Raw genomic sequence first — 14,655 nt, forward strand, 5'->3', positions numbered from 1 at the left:
CCTGCTATAAGCGATAGTTCCCACCTTGCGCAGCACAGGTAGGGCCCCTTGTCTCATGGGGAGAACGAACTGACTAGGAAGCTGCATTTCCTCCTGTTTAGGGCTATGGCTTTCTGTTTTGGTCATGGATCCCATGTACCCTGTTCTAGCACTACAGGTATAATAAGCTGGGGACAGTGTTTCCTTGAAGTTGTCTTGTGGCTTCTACATGCATATGCACACACGTGTACACACAGCTGCTTCTACACATGCACTTAAACACGCACACACATTCACATGCATTTAAAAAGTAGATGAGGGTCACTAGACTTGATTCTGCCCATGTGGCTCAAATGTTCCCAAAGTGGGAGTTACCCTTGGGACAGCCGTGCTGAAGAGATGGATGTATTTCTGAAGGAATGCCCCTCTGCCTCCTGCAGCAGGGTGTGGAGGCGTGCTGTGCTCTGGTCTTCAGTCCTTTCCATCACGGACAGCCACTGCTTCCTCCTCCGTCACTTCTGGAGGAAAGCCACGTTAAACCTGATTGCTACACACCTCCCTCTTTGATACTGGGCTGAAGGGGACATTTGCTTTGGATCCTTGGCAGCACCAAGAGGAAAGCCCTGAGGAGGCAGGTAGCCTATGCTGCAGCTCCTTGCGGTGCTTATGTAGAGGAGAGGTGGTGGAGCATCCTGATGAACCTGAAGCCGTAAATGAACTCTTAACTCCTCGGATGCCCAAGAGGCAGACCAACCTCATGAGCTTCCCCAGACTTGTGGCAGTCTTTCTCAAGCCCTTCATGGATGCACTTGTGGGAGCAAGAGGGACATCAAACGACAAAAGGTCATGTGTCCTGACTTCTGGGTGACCGGTTTTATCTTGTGGCAAATAACCTAGTTATGGCATTATGCATATCATAAATGGCAGCAGTGCAGAATGGAGCCCAACGCTGTCTTCACTCTCACTCCTGAATTGAGACAGGATTTCAGGAGTGAAGTATGGACTATACAGGCCACTGCTGCCAAACCCGGGCCTCCACTTTTCTAAGATCAGGAGAGCCACAGCAGCACTGCTCCACAACTCAGGTTCCCCAGGCCTAAAATAGTGTTCAGTGTTCAAGGCCGGCAGTGGTGGCGCATGCCTTTAATCCCAGCACTCAGGAGACAGAGGCAGGTGGATTGAATTCGAGGCCAGCCTGGTCTAAAGAGTGAGCTGCAGGACACCCAGGGCTACACAGAGAAACCTTGTCTTACCATCCCCCCCCACAAAGTGTTCAAGAAGGGCAACCCAATTTTCTAAGACTCAAGTCTCCTGCTGATGGGTTTTGAGAGGATGTGGACAAGTGGGCATGGCAGCTCATGCCTGCTTAACACAAGTGGGGCAGCCCATAGAAGGTGAGATTCTGACTACCAACTCTGGTCTGACCATCTGTAGTAGAACGGGATGGGCAACGAACCAGGGCGTCTGGCATTGTCTGTAACAGACTGTGCCCTCGGGGAAGTCCTTTCCATGCTGGGCATGTCTTTCAGGATTTTTACAATTGTTATTACGTCTGTATGATATGTATGTGAGCATGGTTGCAGGTGTGCAGCATGTGGAGGTCAGAGGGCAACATTTAGGAGTCAGTCTGCTCCTTCCACTGAGGGTTCTAGGATTGATCAGGTAACCAGGCTTGTGAGGCAAGTGTTTTTACCTGCTGAGCCCCGGCCTTGGGCTCTACAGTCTTCCTTAGAAGGAATAAATGATATCTGTGCTTCTGACATTCAAGAGCCATTCCAGATGAGACTCCTGGGCCTCTCTTATGCCTTCTCTATTTCATTAAAAAAGTTCAATATCGACAATTTTCCATTTCTTTTTAAAAAAAATAAACGCAAAAACAACATCCCCCAATTGGCTATGGGTGGGGCACCAGTTTTGATTTTGTACAGATAGCTGCCACACTGTCTCTGTCACCTTGAGTAAGTGGGCACAGAATCCTCATTTACGTCTCCCTGCGTCACACACTGTAATCCAGAGAAGTGTGGGGCCCCAGGACTCAGGGCCGATGGAAAGGAGAGTTTCTTCTTTAACACACCATGAGAATCTGTGGGAATCAACGGTAAACCGAGGACCCTGCTCGTCAAGGCCTCTTCTCTTTGCAGTCTAAGAAAGGTGTTAGGATTTTGTTTATTACTGGACTGCCACTCAACCATTCCCAAGAGCAACACTGGGGTTGAGGGCTGCCAGGGCCCTGGTCCTGCTGTTTTTCTTCTATCCAGGGTGGGAGTACCTGCAGGGTACAGTATGTTGGGCACTTAGCCCAGCCACAGAAATCCACCCCAAAGACCCAGAGACCCATATGGTAGTGGGCCACAGGTTTCAAATCAGACAAATCTGGCTGGCTGGGACGCTGGCTCTATGTGTTTATCACTTAGCCTTCTGGAGTGCCATAGATTTTCTGTCTGTACCTGCCTCTGCAGATAATCATGAAAGGGAGTAAGGACTGAGCATTGAACCGAACGCTGGGAATGCCAAATTACTCCATGGGGAAGAATTCTGGGTAGTCTGTCATTCTGACGGGCACTCTGGGTCCAGATTGCTGAGAGTAGGGCTGAGAGTCACAGCTGTTCTAGGTCTCACTAACACAGAGCCACACGGCTGCTGAGATCAGGGTTCTCCCAGGTCTTTGGCCCAAGCTGACAGCCAGAGACAGATCTCTCTTGCTGAACAAGTTACAACTCCGGGCTTCAGTCTCCTTACCTTAAAATGGAAACTGCCAGGTGAGGTGGCACATTCCCGTCATTTTAGCACTTGGGAGGCTGAGGCAGGACTGAGTTTGAAGCCAGTTTGGAGCTACAGAGGAAGTTGAATGCTGCTGCTACACAAGACCTTGCTTCAAACAAAACAAAATGGGTTCATGAAGTGATTTCCCAAGGCTGCCCGGAATCTCCCTGTAGTCTTTCCCAAGCAGAGAGGCCTTGGTGTATGAAGAACAGAACATCAAAACGAGGTACTAGGCATGATGGTGAACACCTTTAATTCCAGCACTGAGGAAGCAGAGACAGGTGGATCTCTGTGAGTTTGAGGCCAGCCTGGTCTACATCATGAGTTCCAGGCCAGCCTGGTCTACATCATGAGTTTCAGGACAGTCAGGGCTGCAAAGTGAAAAAAAAAAAAAAAAAAAAAAAAACCAAACCCACCATAGGGAAGGGGCAGGTACTACTCCTCTTTTCTAATGCTAGTGACAATCAGAGGCCCGCAGAATGCTGGGGCCATAAGGCACGAAAGCCACATCATGTACACTTGTGCCCCAGAGTGGACAGACCTAGTGCACACACTGAGTCCGCAGCCAAGTCTGAGCCAGAACCTAGGTCTTCAGACAGGCTTAAGGAGTATCTTACAAGTTTGGAAAATACATCTCTTAGTTTTGATTTGAACCTGCTCACTGGATTCTCTGTAGCTTATAATTCATAAGCTAGGCAATCTACTGTAACAAGTTAGTGTCTAACACGGAAATACTAGGGTTGTAAAGTCCTGCCATGCAAGTTCACATTTTGACTCCAGCGCAGCAGGAAGAGCTGGGAGGGCTGAGAGTGGCTGCCATAGCCAGGCCTGTGGGGGCTGGGCCCCAACATTCCAGGCTTCAGGAGTAAAAGAGGACCTGGTGTTCCGCTATCCTCTCTGGCAGCAGCTGCCAGAAGGGGTCAGTAGGGAGGGGTGGGGCCAGGCCTTGGGGACAAGGCCCTCACAGCCCACCAGTCTGTATGGCCTCAGTCATCTGGGGGCAGCAGAGACCCCTACCAGGGGCTCAGCTGGCATCATTGATAGGAGTCCGGTTGTCACCCAGCAGTCTCTCTTGTTCACCCTCATGGGTGGGGCGATGGCAGCTCCTGGACAGGCAGGCTAGCAGTGGATGGTGCAGCCCATTGTAGAGGGCAGTGCCCATGAGGAGGATGAGGAAACCAAGGATCTGCAGTGGGTGGAAGACCTCCCAGCCCAGTGCCAGACTCAAGGCCCAGATGACCACGGTGCGCAGGCTGTCTAGCACCATGCGGGTGGTGGCACTCAGTTCCTTGGTGACACTGATACCCGCGAAGTTGAAGAAGGCGATGCTGCTGATGTTGCCCAGCAGGGCCAGGGCAATCAGGGGCTGTCGGCCCACCTGGCAGAAGGCATCCAGCGCGTCCTCCAGCATCCCGCGAGGGTTGCCGCTAAAGGAGCCAGCTGGGATGTAGTACATGGGCACGAGGAGTAGTGAGAGGATCACAAAGCCAAAGAAACCTGGGGAAGCAAGGAAGGGTCTCACATTTTCCGCCCTGCCTGGGGCTTCCCAGCGCGGCCCCCAGGGAGGCAGTCTCTCATCTCAGAACCACTGTATTTGTTCCGTTCCTGTGATCCACTCCTGGAAACTGTCCCTTCGCCTTGATGTCAGACCTACATTGACAACTCACTGGTTTCCAAACTCAAAAGTAGCAACTCAAGTCATTGCCCTGTCAAGAATCCTCTTCCCTCCTCTTGCCTGTTGGAAGCTGCGGCTCCAAGGTCATCTTTCCTTCCCCAAGAGACTCAGAACTACTCAGCAAATGAGGTACCTGAGTTTAACTCATCTAAGTTCAAGTGCACTGTCTGGATCCTTCCTTGCTGTCATCGCCTCTAGAGAGGGGCGTGTATCCTGCTCATTTTCCTTCTCTGTCTCTTCTCACCTTGCCCATGCCCCTCTGGGGATGGAGACTCACCCTATCAAGCGGTTACTAGCCCCTGCCCCAAGCTCCATTTTCATGCATGTCATAGCACATGCTGCCCCAGCATACCCTCCCACCAGCTATTGCTCCCAGGCCTGTGCCCACACACACCCTCAATGCCCACTGCTCTGAGTGGGTGGACGTTGTGTTTGTAGACAAACTTCTCCTCCAGCACCATCTGGATGGCAACGATGATCTGGGCCATGATGATCAACAAGTCACCTGAGGAAAAGAGGATCGAGTGAAGCGGGCACCATGGAACTAGAGATGGGGGCGGTGACAGGAAGATCTAGGGACAGAACAGCAGGTCAGCTTCTGAATTTTCAGGGTTGAATATGGGTCCTGACTTCCTGGCCCAAGGGCAGGACAGCAGGCAGGCCTGGGCTTCCAGGAGGCCCAGAGACACAGAAACATGCCTTGGCCTGAGAACTGGACAAGCAACAGGCTTGAGACAAGATACGTCAGGTTTAATTGTGAAACTGAGCGGCTCAGGGGTCAGTTTGTTGTAAAGTGTACTGCAGTGGTTCCTGCCGGGGTCTGGGGTACTGCGATGACAAATGCACCGGCATCTGTCAGTAACTGGTCCTTCTGTCCCTCTCCAAACCAGCAGTTTGTCTGTGGATATGAGCCACAGGAGCAGACAGCTCCGTCATGCTGCCTGTCTGTCTCTTCCTTGGAATGGTCACAGTCTTCTGGTCTCCCCTACACTTTACCCACCGTGTACCCATAACATACATGACCCAACCCCAGGACACACAGATGGCAGAGCCTGGATGAGTCTGTGGGATGACTTTAAGCTAGGCTTCCAGAGAAGAGGGGCAGAGGAAGCAGCTTCAGGTCCCCAGCTGGCCTCACCTGTGATGACTTCGCTGAGCTTGTGTTGACTGTCATGCTTGCTCAGGAGGTCAGCGAGGCCAACCACCACCAGTCCTGCAATGGTGGCCAGGATGCCCACCCACTGGCTTGGTGCCAGCCTCCGGCCCAGGAAGGCCACTGAGAACAGGCCTGTGAAGATGATCACTGCACCCCGCAGCATCTGGAAGCTGGAGGCACTGGTCATGTTCAGGGCTACCAAAGGAAAGACATGATTAATGGCTGTTAATGACAAAGGTTGGCTGCCACCAAGGTGTCTTCGGGGAGTGGGGACAAGATGAGCTTGCTCACTAAGCCTTGGATGTGCATATGTGAAGACTGTGGGGGAGTGGTAGGGTGGGGTGGGGTGCTGATTCACTAGTGGCCAGGTGACTTACCCACATACATGAGGCTGGTTCCAGTCATGTCACACAGAGCTGGGGGCAGGAAAAGTAGAGCGCTGAAGGACTGCTGGGGCTCTACGCTGGAGTCAGGCTGTCTTGTGGCTCTGCACTGGAGCAGGTAGAAGGCAGCAAGGCACGAAAACTCTCCCAGGAACATGCCCACTGCCTGCAGGAACAAGACTTGAGGACTCAGCATGGAAGGGGCTTCGGGGCCACCCTTATCAGTACTATTAGTTTTAATATAACCACATTTCAGGCAAGAGCTTATCTAGAATCCCCAAATGTCAAACAGACAAAATCAGAGTAGCTGTGGGTAGCCAGCCAGGGCCCTAGGCCTGTCACAGGGATCCCAGAATATCTCAGTGGATACCCTAGGGGGTGTGGCATGGTATAAACTCAACCCTTCAGGTCAGCCTTTACAACCAGACTTAGACAGGTTCAAAGACTCACAGAAGGCCCGATAGCCAGCTGCTAACACACTGGGGATAAATCTGAGCCTTCTAACTCTCGGTACAGAAGTGGGGTATCTTCCATGTCCCCACCCGGGTGGCGTTCCGGGCTCAAAAGAGATGTACCAAACACTTTTGTCCCTGGAGCTAGTGCTTTCCATGTGTCCCGATGGGACGTGGTGAGAACGCGACCACTCATCAGGATCATGCGGACCACCCACGGAGAACTATGCCCCTTCCTGGGGTACTCTTGGACTCTGGCCCTATTCTGGGAGAGGAGAGAGCTAGATGGGTTTTGGGGAACCAGGGGAGCTTCATCCCTAGATCAGGAAAGAAACCAGCCCCAGGGGTGTCTGTATGAAGCCTGGAAGATGGGCAGGAGGTTATGCTGGTACCTGGAGGAAGGGATGCTGGAAGCTGTGCTCCTTGCTTCCTCCACAGCCTTCAGCTTTGAAGTTGTCAGCCCACCTGCAGCAAAGAGACGGGAGGTCAGAATGGTGGCGTGGTGGATTCTCCACCTAGTTGGACTCACACTCAGTCCCAACTGATGCTCCTTTTCAAAGGAGCCCGTTGCTATGGTGAGGGGTTTTAAGACAGCATTTCATCATCTTACAAACATAGAATCGCATTACTTGTGTTTCTGCAACCTGTAGAAATCAGATATTAATATTATATTAGTGATGTTTATATGAAGTGCATCACACCCATTACTCCTCAAAATAAAATTAAAGCCATTGCTTAAATTTAGTGTATTAAACATACACATTGTAAAAAAAGAAGTGTTTTTTTTTTTTCTTTTTCTTGAGACAAGGTCTCACTATACAATCCAGGCTTGAATTTGAAATCTTCCTGCCCCAGGTCCCTGAATGCTAAGATTATAGACACGAGCCAACCCTGGCAGCAAATTTGCTCTCTAATACTTGATGACTCTATTTCAACTTGTTTGGCTTCTTTTGAAATCTTTGATCTCTACCAGTCAATCAAAGAAATCAGTACATGAACAGTATCAAGAGTCTCTGGTCATCTGGACATGGGACCACAATCTGTAAGCATAGCACTAAAGTGGCTAAGCCAAGTGAACTGATGTGAGTTCAAGGCCAGCCTGAGATACACGGTGAATTTGAAGCTAGCTTGGGCTACGTGTAGAGGCCTGCCACCAACCAACTCACCAACCATCCTACCTACAAATCAACCAACCTACCATCCAACCAGCCTACCTACCAACCAACCAACCAACCAACCAACCAACCAACCAACCAACCAACCAACCAACTAACCAACCAGTCAACCAAGCCTCTTATCTTGAGGGGCATTCAGGTCCAGGAGATGATCACTTGATCCTTCACAGCCCAGAAAGCCCTTTTAATGCTTACCTAAAGCATGTGGTACCTGCCATGGAGTACGAATGCCAGTGAATACCACCACAGATAGAGATCACCGGTGGAAATGGTCCCCATCCAGCCCAGAACCCTTCCCAGCATACTCCAGGCAGCTATACCCATCATTCTGAATTACTGCCACCTAAGCACAAAAGCTCCTTTTGACTTTCCTTCCTGCTGGGCTGCCACATCTCCAGACATCCATTTTCTAACTGGAGATCTCTTTGCCACCTGGAACTACTATGGCCTTGTGAATCTTCTTTTCTGGATAACCATCCCAGTCCTTCCTAGTCCTCTACCCTCCTGGCTGCTGACTTCTGCAAGTGCTCCTGTGGACCCTGGCTAGAGAAGTCTGGAGTTCTGTACAGGCTAGGGCATGGGACATAGCTAGTTCCAGCCTCAGCTCCTCAGAAGCTAAAAAGCCCTCACTACATAACAGAGTTTCTCTTATTTCTGGGGCCTGAGTGGGGGTCCAGGCAGGCCTGTTTGGAACTCATGCTTGCTCTGGCTGAAAGAGCCTCTATGAAGGCCTAGGGGAGGTAACCAAGCGAGAGGAAAAGCTGAGTGAAGGGCTCAGGCTTTACTGAGGGCACAAAGCCACTGACCCAGTAAGGGAGCAAGTCAGGGCTCCTCTCAGAGGTAGAAGGGAAGTGACTGACGTCAAGCCTATGACAGCCAACTACAGCCAATGCCGGTGCTTTCTGTGGTAGTGGGGTAAGTGGTTGTTACAGAAGTCATTTACTTCTGCTGCTATTCCTTTAGATCACAGACTGACACCCAAGACCCTCTAGGTCTGGACACAGCAGCGTGGCCATTACCCAGCAGCACGCTGGGCGACTGCTCATGCTCAGTTTTCACATCTAATGCCCATCCTGATCCCACACTCACTGAGTTTGGTCTGTGAGTTTAGCATGGGTGTTCCCACTCTCCACCCGTGGCTCCCTGCACATCACTGCACAGCCTATGAGGTTCGGTTGAGTGACTGAGCCTTCCAGACTCTAGCTTGGGAATGTATAGGTGCTCTGGACTCTGGCCCAGTGTCCATGAGATTGACTTCCCGTGGGTCTGAGGTGGCCCCTGCTGGTGCAACAGGCACAGTATGGGTCTGTCTTCTGGGAAGTTAGCTGGCTGGCTGCCCAGTTGAGCCTTTCTCCTTAAGACTTGTCTAGGCTTTCTCTACAAGGTAGGGCCTGGTTTGTCTGGACAGGCATTGCTGGCTAGCTTCCCACTGAAGAAATGGAATCTCTTTGTATCTAAGAACCTATCCAACCCAAGGGCAGGTATCAGCTACAGTCCACTGTGTCTCCTCAGGCCTGGGAGATTGCTTCATAGACAAGATCCAAAATGCAGCCGCAAAGTGTCTGAGGATGACAGCTACGAGTCCTAGAGTCAGATGGCATTGTGTTGACTGGCAGTGCTTCACTGACATTCCTCCAGCCTCACAAACATTTTTTTTTTCCTCTGGGTCTCACTATGCAGCCCTTGCTGGCTGAAAACTCACTACGTAGACAAGGCTGGTCTTGAACTCACACAGACCCACCTGCCTCTGCCAGGATTAAAGGCGTGCATCACCCCAACCTTTTTTTTTTTTTAAACAGGCAATTCATGGAGCACTGCCTGTGCCAGGCCTGTGTAGAGCACACTGCGTGGGCAGTCTGGGTAAGCCTCACAAGGACTGTCATTTTCAGAGGGCGACATGCGCTCAGGGTGCGGAGAGTTAGGGCTTTTCTAGCTGACAACATGCATCTCTGTAGTCAAGGCCTGCTGTAGTTTACCATCAAAGACAGAGAACACCCAGAAGGCTTGGCTTTGGGTCACACAAGCTGGATGCGTTCCAGACGTTCCCAGGTCAACGTTGACAAGCGTCAAAAGGAATAGCTAATCCAGGCCCTGTAAGAACAGGGCCTTTTATGTACCTTTTCTCTCTGATTCCATGTGCAGCCAGAGCCACCTTTCCTTGGGTAGGGTCAGTGTGGTCTCATTGGGCTTTGGCCTACGAGTTCCTGGGAGAGCATCCAGTCTCTGGATACCCTCTGCTGCCGGAGAGAGAGGAGGTGAGAAAGGGCCTGGATGGTGTCTCCAAAGTCTCACAGCCATGACACGTGGAAGTAAAAGAAACTTGGGTCATCATCCTGCAAAACCCCTTACAGATGAACAGATGACAGATGGACAAACTCTGGGTCCAAGATGGGCCATACGATTCAGTGTACAACGGGGCTGGTAGCCAGGACTGGTCCTGGGAACGCTAGCATCCAGTTTTGTGCCTTCATCCTCTCAACTTCTCCCAACCTTCTTACTCCAGCCTATTCCTATTCTCTAGACACCTAATTCCGAAACCGTAGGAGGGCATACGCTTTGCCAGCGGAGGGCAGCTCCTGCCAGGGTTCCCTGAGGGTCAGCAGGCAGGCTGCAGGGTGGGTAACTCTGGGGGTGGTGAGCCACGGGCAGCAGGCCTTCCTTGTCCACACTCAAAGCTCAGCATTCTGGAAGTTGTGCATGCAGGGGTGACACACAGAGCCAGGAGAAATGTCTGGTATGTCCGGTCACTGCTGATTCCTGCAGAATTGCTGTCGTTTCCTCCTGAACCACAGCACACAGGCTGTCAAAGCTAGTAAGACAGCTTGTCTCATCCAGCGGTCTTCAGAGGGGCCGCAGCTTCCCCATGAGTAGGTGGTCCTATATTATAAGAGGATCCCATTGCTCTTGGTGAGGAGACCTTCCTACAGTTTTGGGGGGAACAGGACAGATTATCATATCCATTTTAGAGCTGAGGAGACTCAGGCTCACAGAGGCCCAGTGCTTCCTCTCATCACACAGCTTCTAAACCTCAGGTTCTCTCCCTTCCACTGCACTACCCTCTGGGCAGGCTCTCTCAAGCTGGTCCTGTAGCCACCCAGAAGCAACAATGCCAAGCCATTCATAGAACCCAAAGGGCAGAGGCAAGTGCCAAGGACAAAAGTTGAGGGGATGGTTGGAGTTTCTTCTCTTATAAGGGCCTGGTGATGCCGGGCAGGGTCTCCTGTCCACAGGTAGAGACAGGAGTTACAGTCAGGCTCATATGCTCTCCCTGACGAGGTGGGCTCTTCAACCCCCAGATGTGTGGGACGGGGATGCCCTGGGAGCTCAGGAGGGAGCAGCAAGGGTCTGTTTGACCCTGGTTCTTCTGGTGGAGAACCCCAGCTGGATCTGGACAACGAGGCTCTGAAATGGGTACTTGCCATGGGCACCTAATCCGGCAAACATAAATGGTTTGGACTCAGAGATCTGGTCAATAGAAGTAGCTGGTGGGGGGTGGGGGGACGATGAGGAAATGGCCACAGAAAGGAGAAGCACCACTTCTTAGGGAGGGGACCTTAGCCAACACCCAGAGAGGGGAGTAAGGGTTAGTCATGGCTGTAGTTAGGGCCTTTCTCTCTATTGGCACGTGACAGCTCTGTGGTCTTCTAAAACTTACTGAGTGGGCAGAAAACCTACAGAGCTGACCTGTGGGCCCTGCAGAGCAGACAGCACATGCTCTCAAATGCTTCCTCATCTGAGGCTGCCCATCTTCCCAGGGACTCTGGGAAAGGTGGCAATGAGCTCCTCTCACAGGTCTGCGAGAGGCTCTTGAGTTGAGCAAGTGGGATGATTGACAGGATTCCCTGACCTGGGTAGAGGCTTGCTATCTAGTCCCATAAGGAGAGTACCCTGAGGGTGGGGGCGGGAGAAGGAGATGCCATTTATAGGATTACACCTTCTAGACACAGTAGGGAGATATGAGTAGAAAGCCCACTTTGGGGCAGTACAATCCCAAAGACTCGGATGGGGGTGGGACTAAAGTTCTCGGGCCTGAGTGCCAGCCCATTCTTGATATCAGTAAGTCAAGTCACAAAAAGCAACTTCTTTGGGGGCTTCCTTTGTAAACTGTAGGGGTCAGACTGGGTGATTTCAGTTCATAACAATAACAAAATGCCCACGGTCATGGTGGATGTCTGTAAACCCAGTACTTGGGAGGTGAAGGCAGAAGGGCCCTGTGTTCAAGGTCAGCTAGGGCTATATAGTGAGACCCAGCTTCAAAAGATAAATAAATACACAACCAACTAGTCTCCCAAATGAATGGCGAGGTCTCCAGCCTCGCGCCTAACTGGTGGCTAAGCGTATGAGTCTAGAGTTGGGCCACTCGGACTCAGATTGAAGATATCATCTGGTAGGTGAGTTGAAGCTGCATGTAACTGAATCTTTTTGTGCTTCAGTTTCCCATCTGGGGATGACGAACCCTTCCACCTCCCTCGCTGAGACCATGTCAAAGGATGCCAAGGGTAGTTGGCCTGTAACTTGGTAGGCCTGGATGCTGTGTATTGGCTGCCCCCATGCTGCTGTGGCTGGCTGTTCCTAGTGGAACCTGCAGGCAACCACGCCATTTTCAAAGTTCACATCACGGCATGCTTGTTGCTCACCCCATCTTCTTTCTCACAGCGTATCTTCACACTGTTCGCTTCAGAACGGTTTACAGTTTAGCTCTGGGTCCTATCTCAGGAGCCCCCACACAAGGAGACAGGGCAAAGGACAGGATCAAAGGTTAAGCCTCTCACCTGGGAGCCTTTCTTGACTCAGAAGCCTCAAAGGGTGGGGCTTCCTGGGATGAGGATCCCCTGGCTTCCTACCTGACCGGTTTGGAGCTTTTTAAAGGAATGACTGAGTCAGCTTGGTTTATCTAAGCAGCAAATGACCGTTTGGTTTCTCCCTAGGGGCAGCAGCCCCGGCAGTAAAAGCCACTCTGAGCATTAGAAGCTGTCCTAGGCCCAGGCGAGCATCTCATCACAAGACACTCAGAGATAAGCCCAAGAAACGCACAAGCCCGCTCTAGGTTCCATAAATTGTGCCCTCCTTTAGGGGAAGGGAGGCGGCCCACTGTGACTGGCATGTGTGTACACACCTGTCGCTTCCACCTCAGATACTAAACATCTCAAAGCCAGGGACCTTCTCTTGGTCACTTCTGCCTTCTCCCTGACATTAGAGGTACCACAGTCACCTCAGATGAAGTGACCACTTCTCTCCTAATCATTCACAGCTTTGATAGAGTCTGTGAGACAAAAGCAACCTCAGAAGTAAATCAGAAACGGTTACATGAGGCTCACAGCCAGCTCCTCAACTCGCAGAGGCCAACAGAAAGTTCAGGAAATAGTGCACAGCCCTGGAGGTCAGAAATGCCTTATACTGGGAGTCGCCACACCAACTCCTCTTGCCTAGCAGGACCCAGTAGGAACCGAGGCTCTGAAGGGAACACTGCCCGCCCGTCCACCTGCGCACTGGGCAAAGGACAGGTGCTGCTCACTCATTGAGGAGTTTAGATGACGAACAGATGAAGAGGGTCTTTCCGCCATGATAGAGGGGGTCATGTCAGGCTCCTCTGTTTTGTGATGCCCGGATCTTAGTCCTCAACCTACTGAAGACTGTTACTCCCACACACCAGAGCTGAGGTACCCAACTACCTTCCTGGGTTGGGCTAAGGACAGTTCTCCCAGACAGACACCCTTGACCCTGTGGGTCAGCCTTGTGGTTCATTCTGGACCTGGGTTCCACCACCTGCCTTTGTGTTTCCCGCCTGACCCTCCGCACGCAGAGCCACAGAGTGGGTCCCGCTTCACACAGCTCTTCATGTTGGCCACACTACTGCTTTCTTTTTTCAATTCTGTCACTTTCAACAAGTCATTCCACAGGTCCGTGTGCCTTCTGATGATGGACGGGAGAAGTCCAACCGGGCATTTGACGCTGTGAACAAGTCACGTGGGGCTGGCCTTTCTCTTTCCTGCCTCCAAGCCTCTGCCACATAAGAGTCTCAACTAAGCATCAAGATGTAGTCTAACCCTAAGAACTCTAAGAACGATCTATGATCCCTTTCCTCCGGCTTCCCCACTCCTTTAGCTCGGTCATTGCAGGAGCTGGTTCCTCCTCTGCAGTGCCCCCAGCCCCTGCAGGGAGGCGCCCAGTCTCTGCCCGCGGCACCGAGAGCGCCGCTGGGAGGAACTGACCCAGCCCTTGGCTCAAAGATGAGGAAACTGAGGCTCGGAGACGGAAGTGACCGCGAATCAAAGCGGGCTTCAGATGCCCGCATCCTCCCGGCGTCTCACCCCTTTGTCCACACCAGCGCGACTGAGCTCTCGGTAATGTGGAGGGCTGGCGGGGCTGGAGAGTAGCAGACGAGAGGATGACAGGGCAGGGCACAGGGTGCCTCGCACCCACGGGCCCAGCAGGCCCCTCCCGGCCCGACCCAGACTCACTTTGCTGAAAGCGTGTTGATGGAGCCGGTGACCAGCATGAGCCCGGCCAGGAACAGCTGGTACTTGGTCCAGGCCATAGTGGTGGACAGGGGAGACCACTTGAACCAGCAGCTACAAACCGGGTCATCCGGGAGGTGGTGTCTTCGACTCAAGAGCTTCCGGGCCGAGAGTCACGTGACCTTGCTGGCCCCCGCCCCGTGCCCGCTAGCCCCGCCCCAGAGCTGCTGCGGATCTGCAGGCTGGCGAGCTGGAGAAGCATAGGGTTTTGGGGGGGGTCACAGGCCAGACTTACCGTATGTTCCTCTCTCTGTCTGTCTGTCTGTCTCTGTCTGTCTCTGTCTCTCTCTCTTTCTTCCCTCCTCCCCCTTTTGCCTCATGCAAAGCCCGCTACTTGAGTGTACACTCTTGGCCTTCCGGTATGGAAAATGGGTGCTTGGAATCATGCAGAGATGATTAGGCGATCTTAGACCACTTTGTTCCTTAGAGCATTTTGTAAGCAGTTTTGAAAGGTTGAGCCTGGCGACTTGGTAATAGGCACAGCGTGGGAATCTCTTTTCCCCAGGATCTCGAGAACTGGAGTCCTGGGAGATGTCCCTAGGGATCCCCAGCCC

At 52.1% G+C, this 14,655-nt stretch overlaps 1 protein-coding gene across 2 annotated transcripts; it reads right to left on the reverse strand.

The window, feature by feature from the left end:
• Nucleotides 1-2,978: 2,978 nt before the first annotated feature.
• Nucleotides 2,979-14,193, reverse strand: Slc35f6 (solute carrier family 35 member F6). Of its 2 annotated transcripts, none has more exons than XM_057773265.1 (6): nt 14,045-14,193; nt 6,801-6,873; nt 5,951-6,122; nt 5,556-5,768; nt 4,812-4,922; nt 2,979-4,239 (listed from the first exon to the last, which is right to left on the reverse strand). In XM_057773265.1, the coding sequence occupies exons 1-6, from the start codon at nt 14,119-14,121 to the stop codon at nt 3,767-3,769; spliced, it is 1,119 nt and encodes a 372-aa protein (XP_057629248.1). In that variant the 5' UTR covers nt 14,122-14,193; the 3' UTR covers nt 2,979-3,766. The 2 variants fall into 2 exon arrangements, with proteins under 2 accessions (XP_057629248.1, XP_057629249.1); XM_057773266.1 differs by lacking the exon at nt 14,045-14,193 and adding an exon at nt 9,701-9,811.
• Nucleotides 14,194-14,655: the final 462 nt, after the last annotated feature.

The sequence above is a fragment of the Chionomys nivalis genome, chromosome 1 (assembly GCF_950005125.1).
Source record: "Chionomys nivalis chromosome 1, mChiNiv1.1, whole genome shotgun sequence".
NCBI lineage: Eukaryota > Metazoa > Chordata > Mammalia > Rodentia > Cricetidae > Chionomys > Chionomys nivalis.

What these genes read in the sequence shown, in the direction of transcription:
- Slc35f6 (XM_057773265.1), bottom strand. Translation starts at nt 14,121, where the DNA reads ATGGCCTGGACCAAGTACCAGCTGTTCCTGGCCGGGCTCATGCTGGTC. An exon ending in GCTCAGCGAAGTCATCACAG is followed by an intron (nt 4,923 to 5,555) that starts GTGAGGCCAGCT and finishes TCTTTTCCTCAG; the next exon opens with GTGACTTGTTGATCATCATG. An exon ending in CAGAGCAGTGGGCATTGAGG is followed by an intron (nt 4,240 to 4,811) that starts GTGTGTGTGGGC and finishes TTGCTTCCCCAG; the next exon opens with GTTTCTTTGGCTTTGTGATC.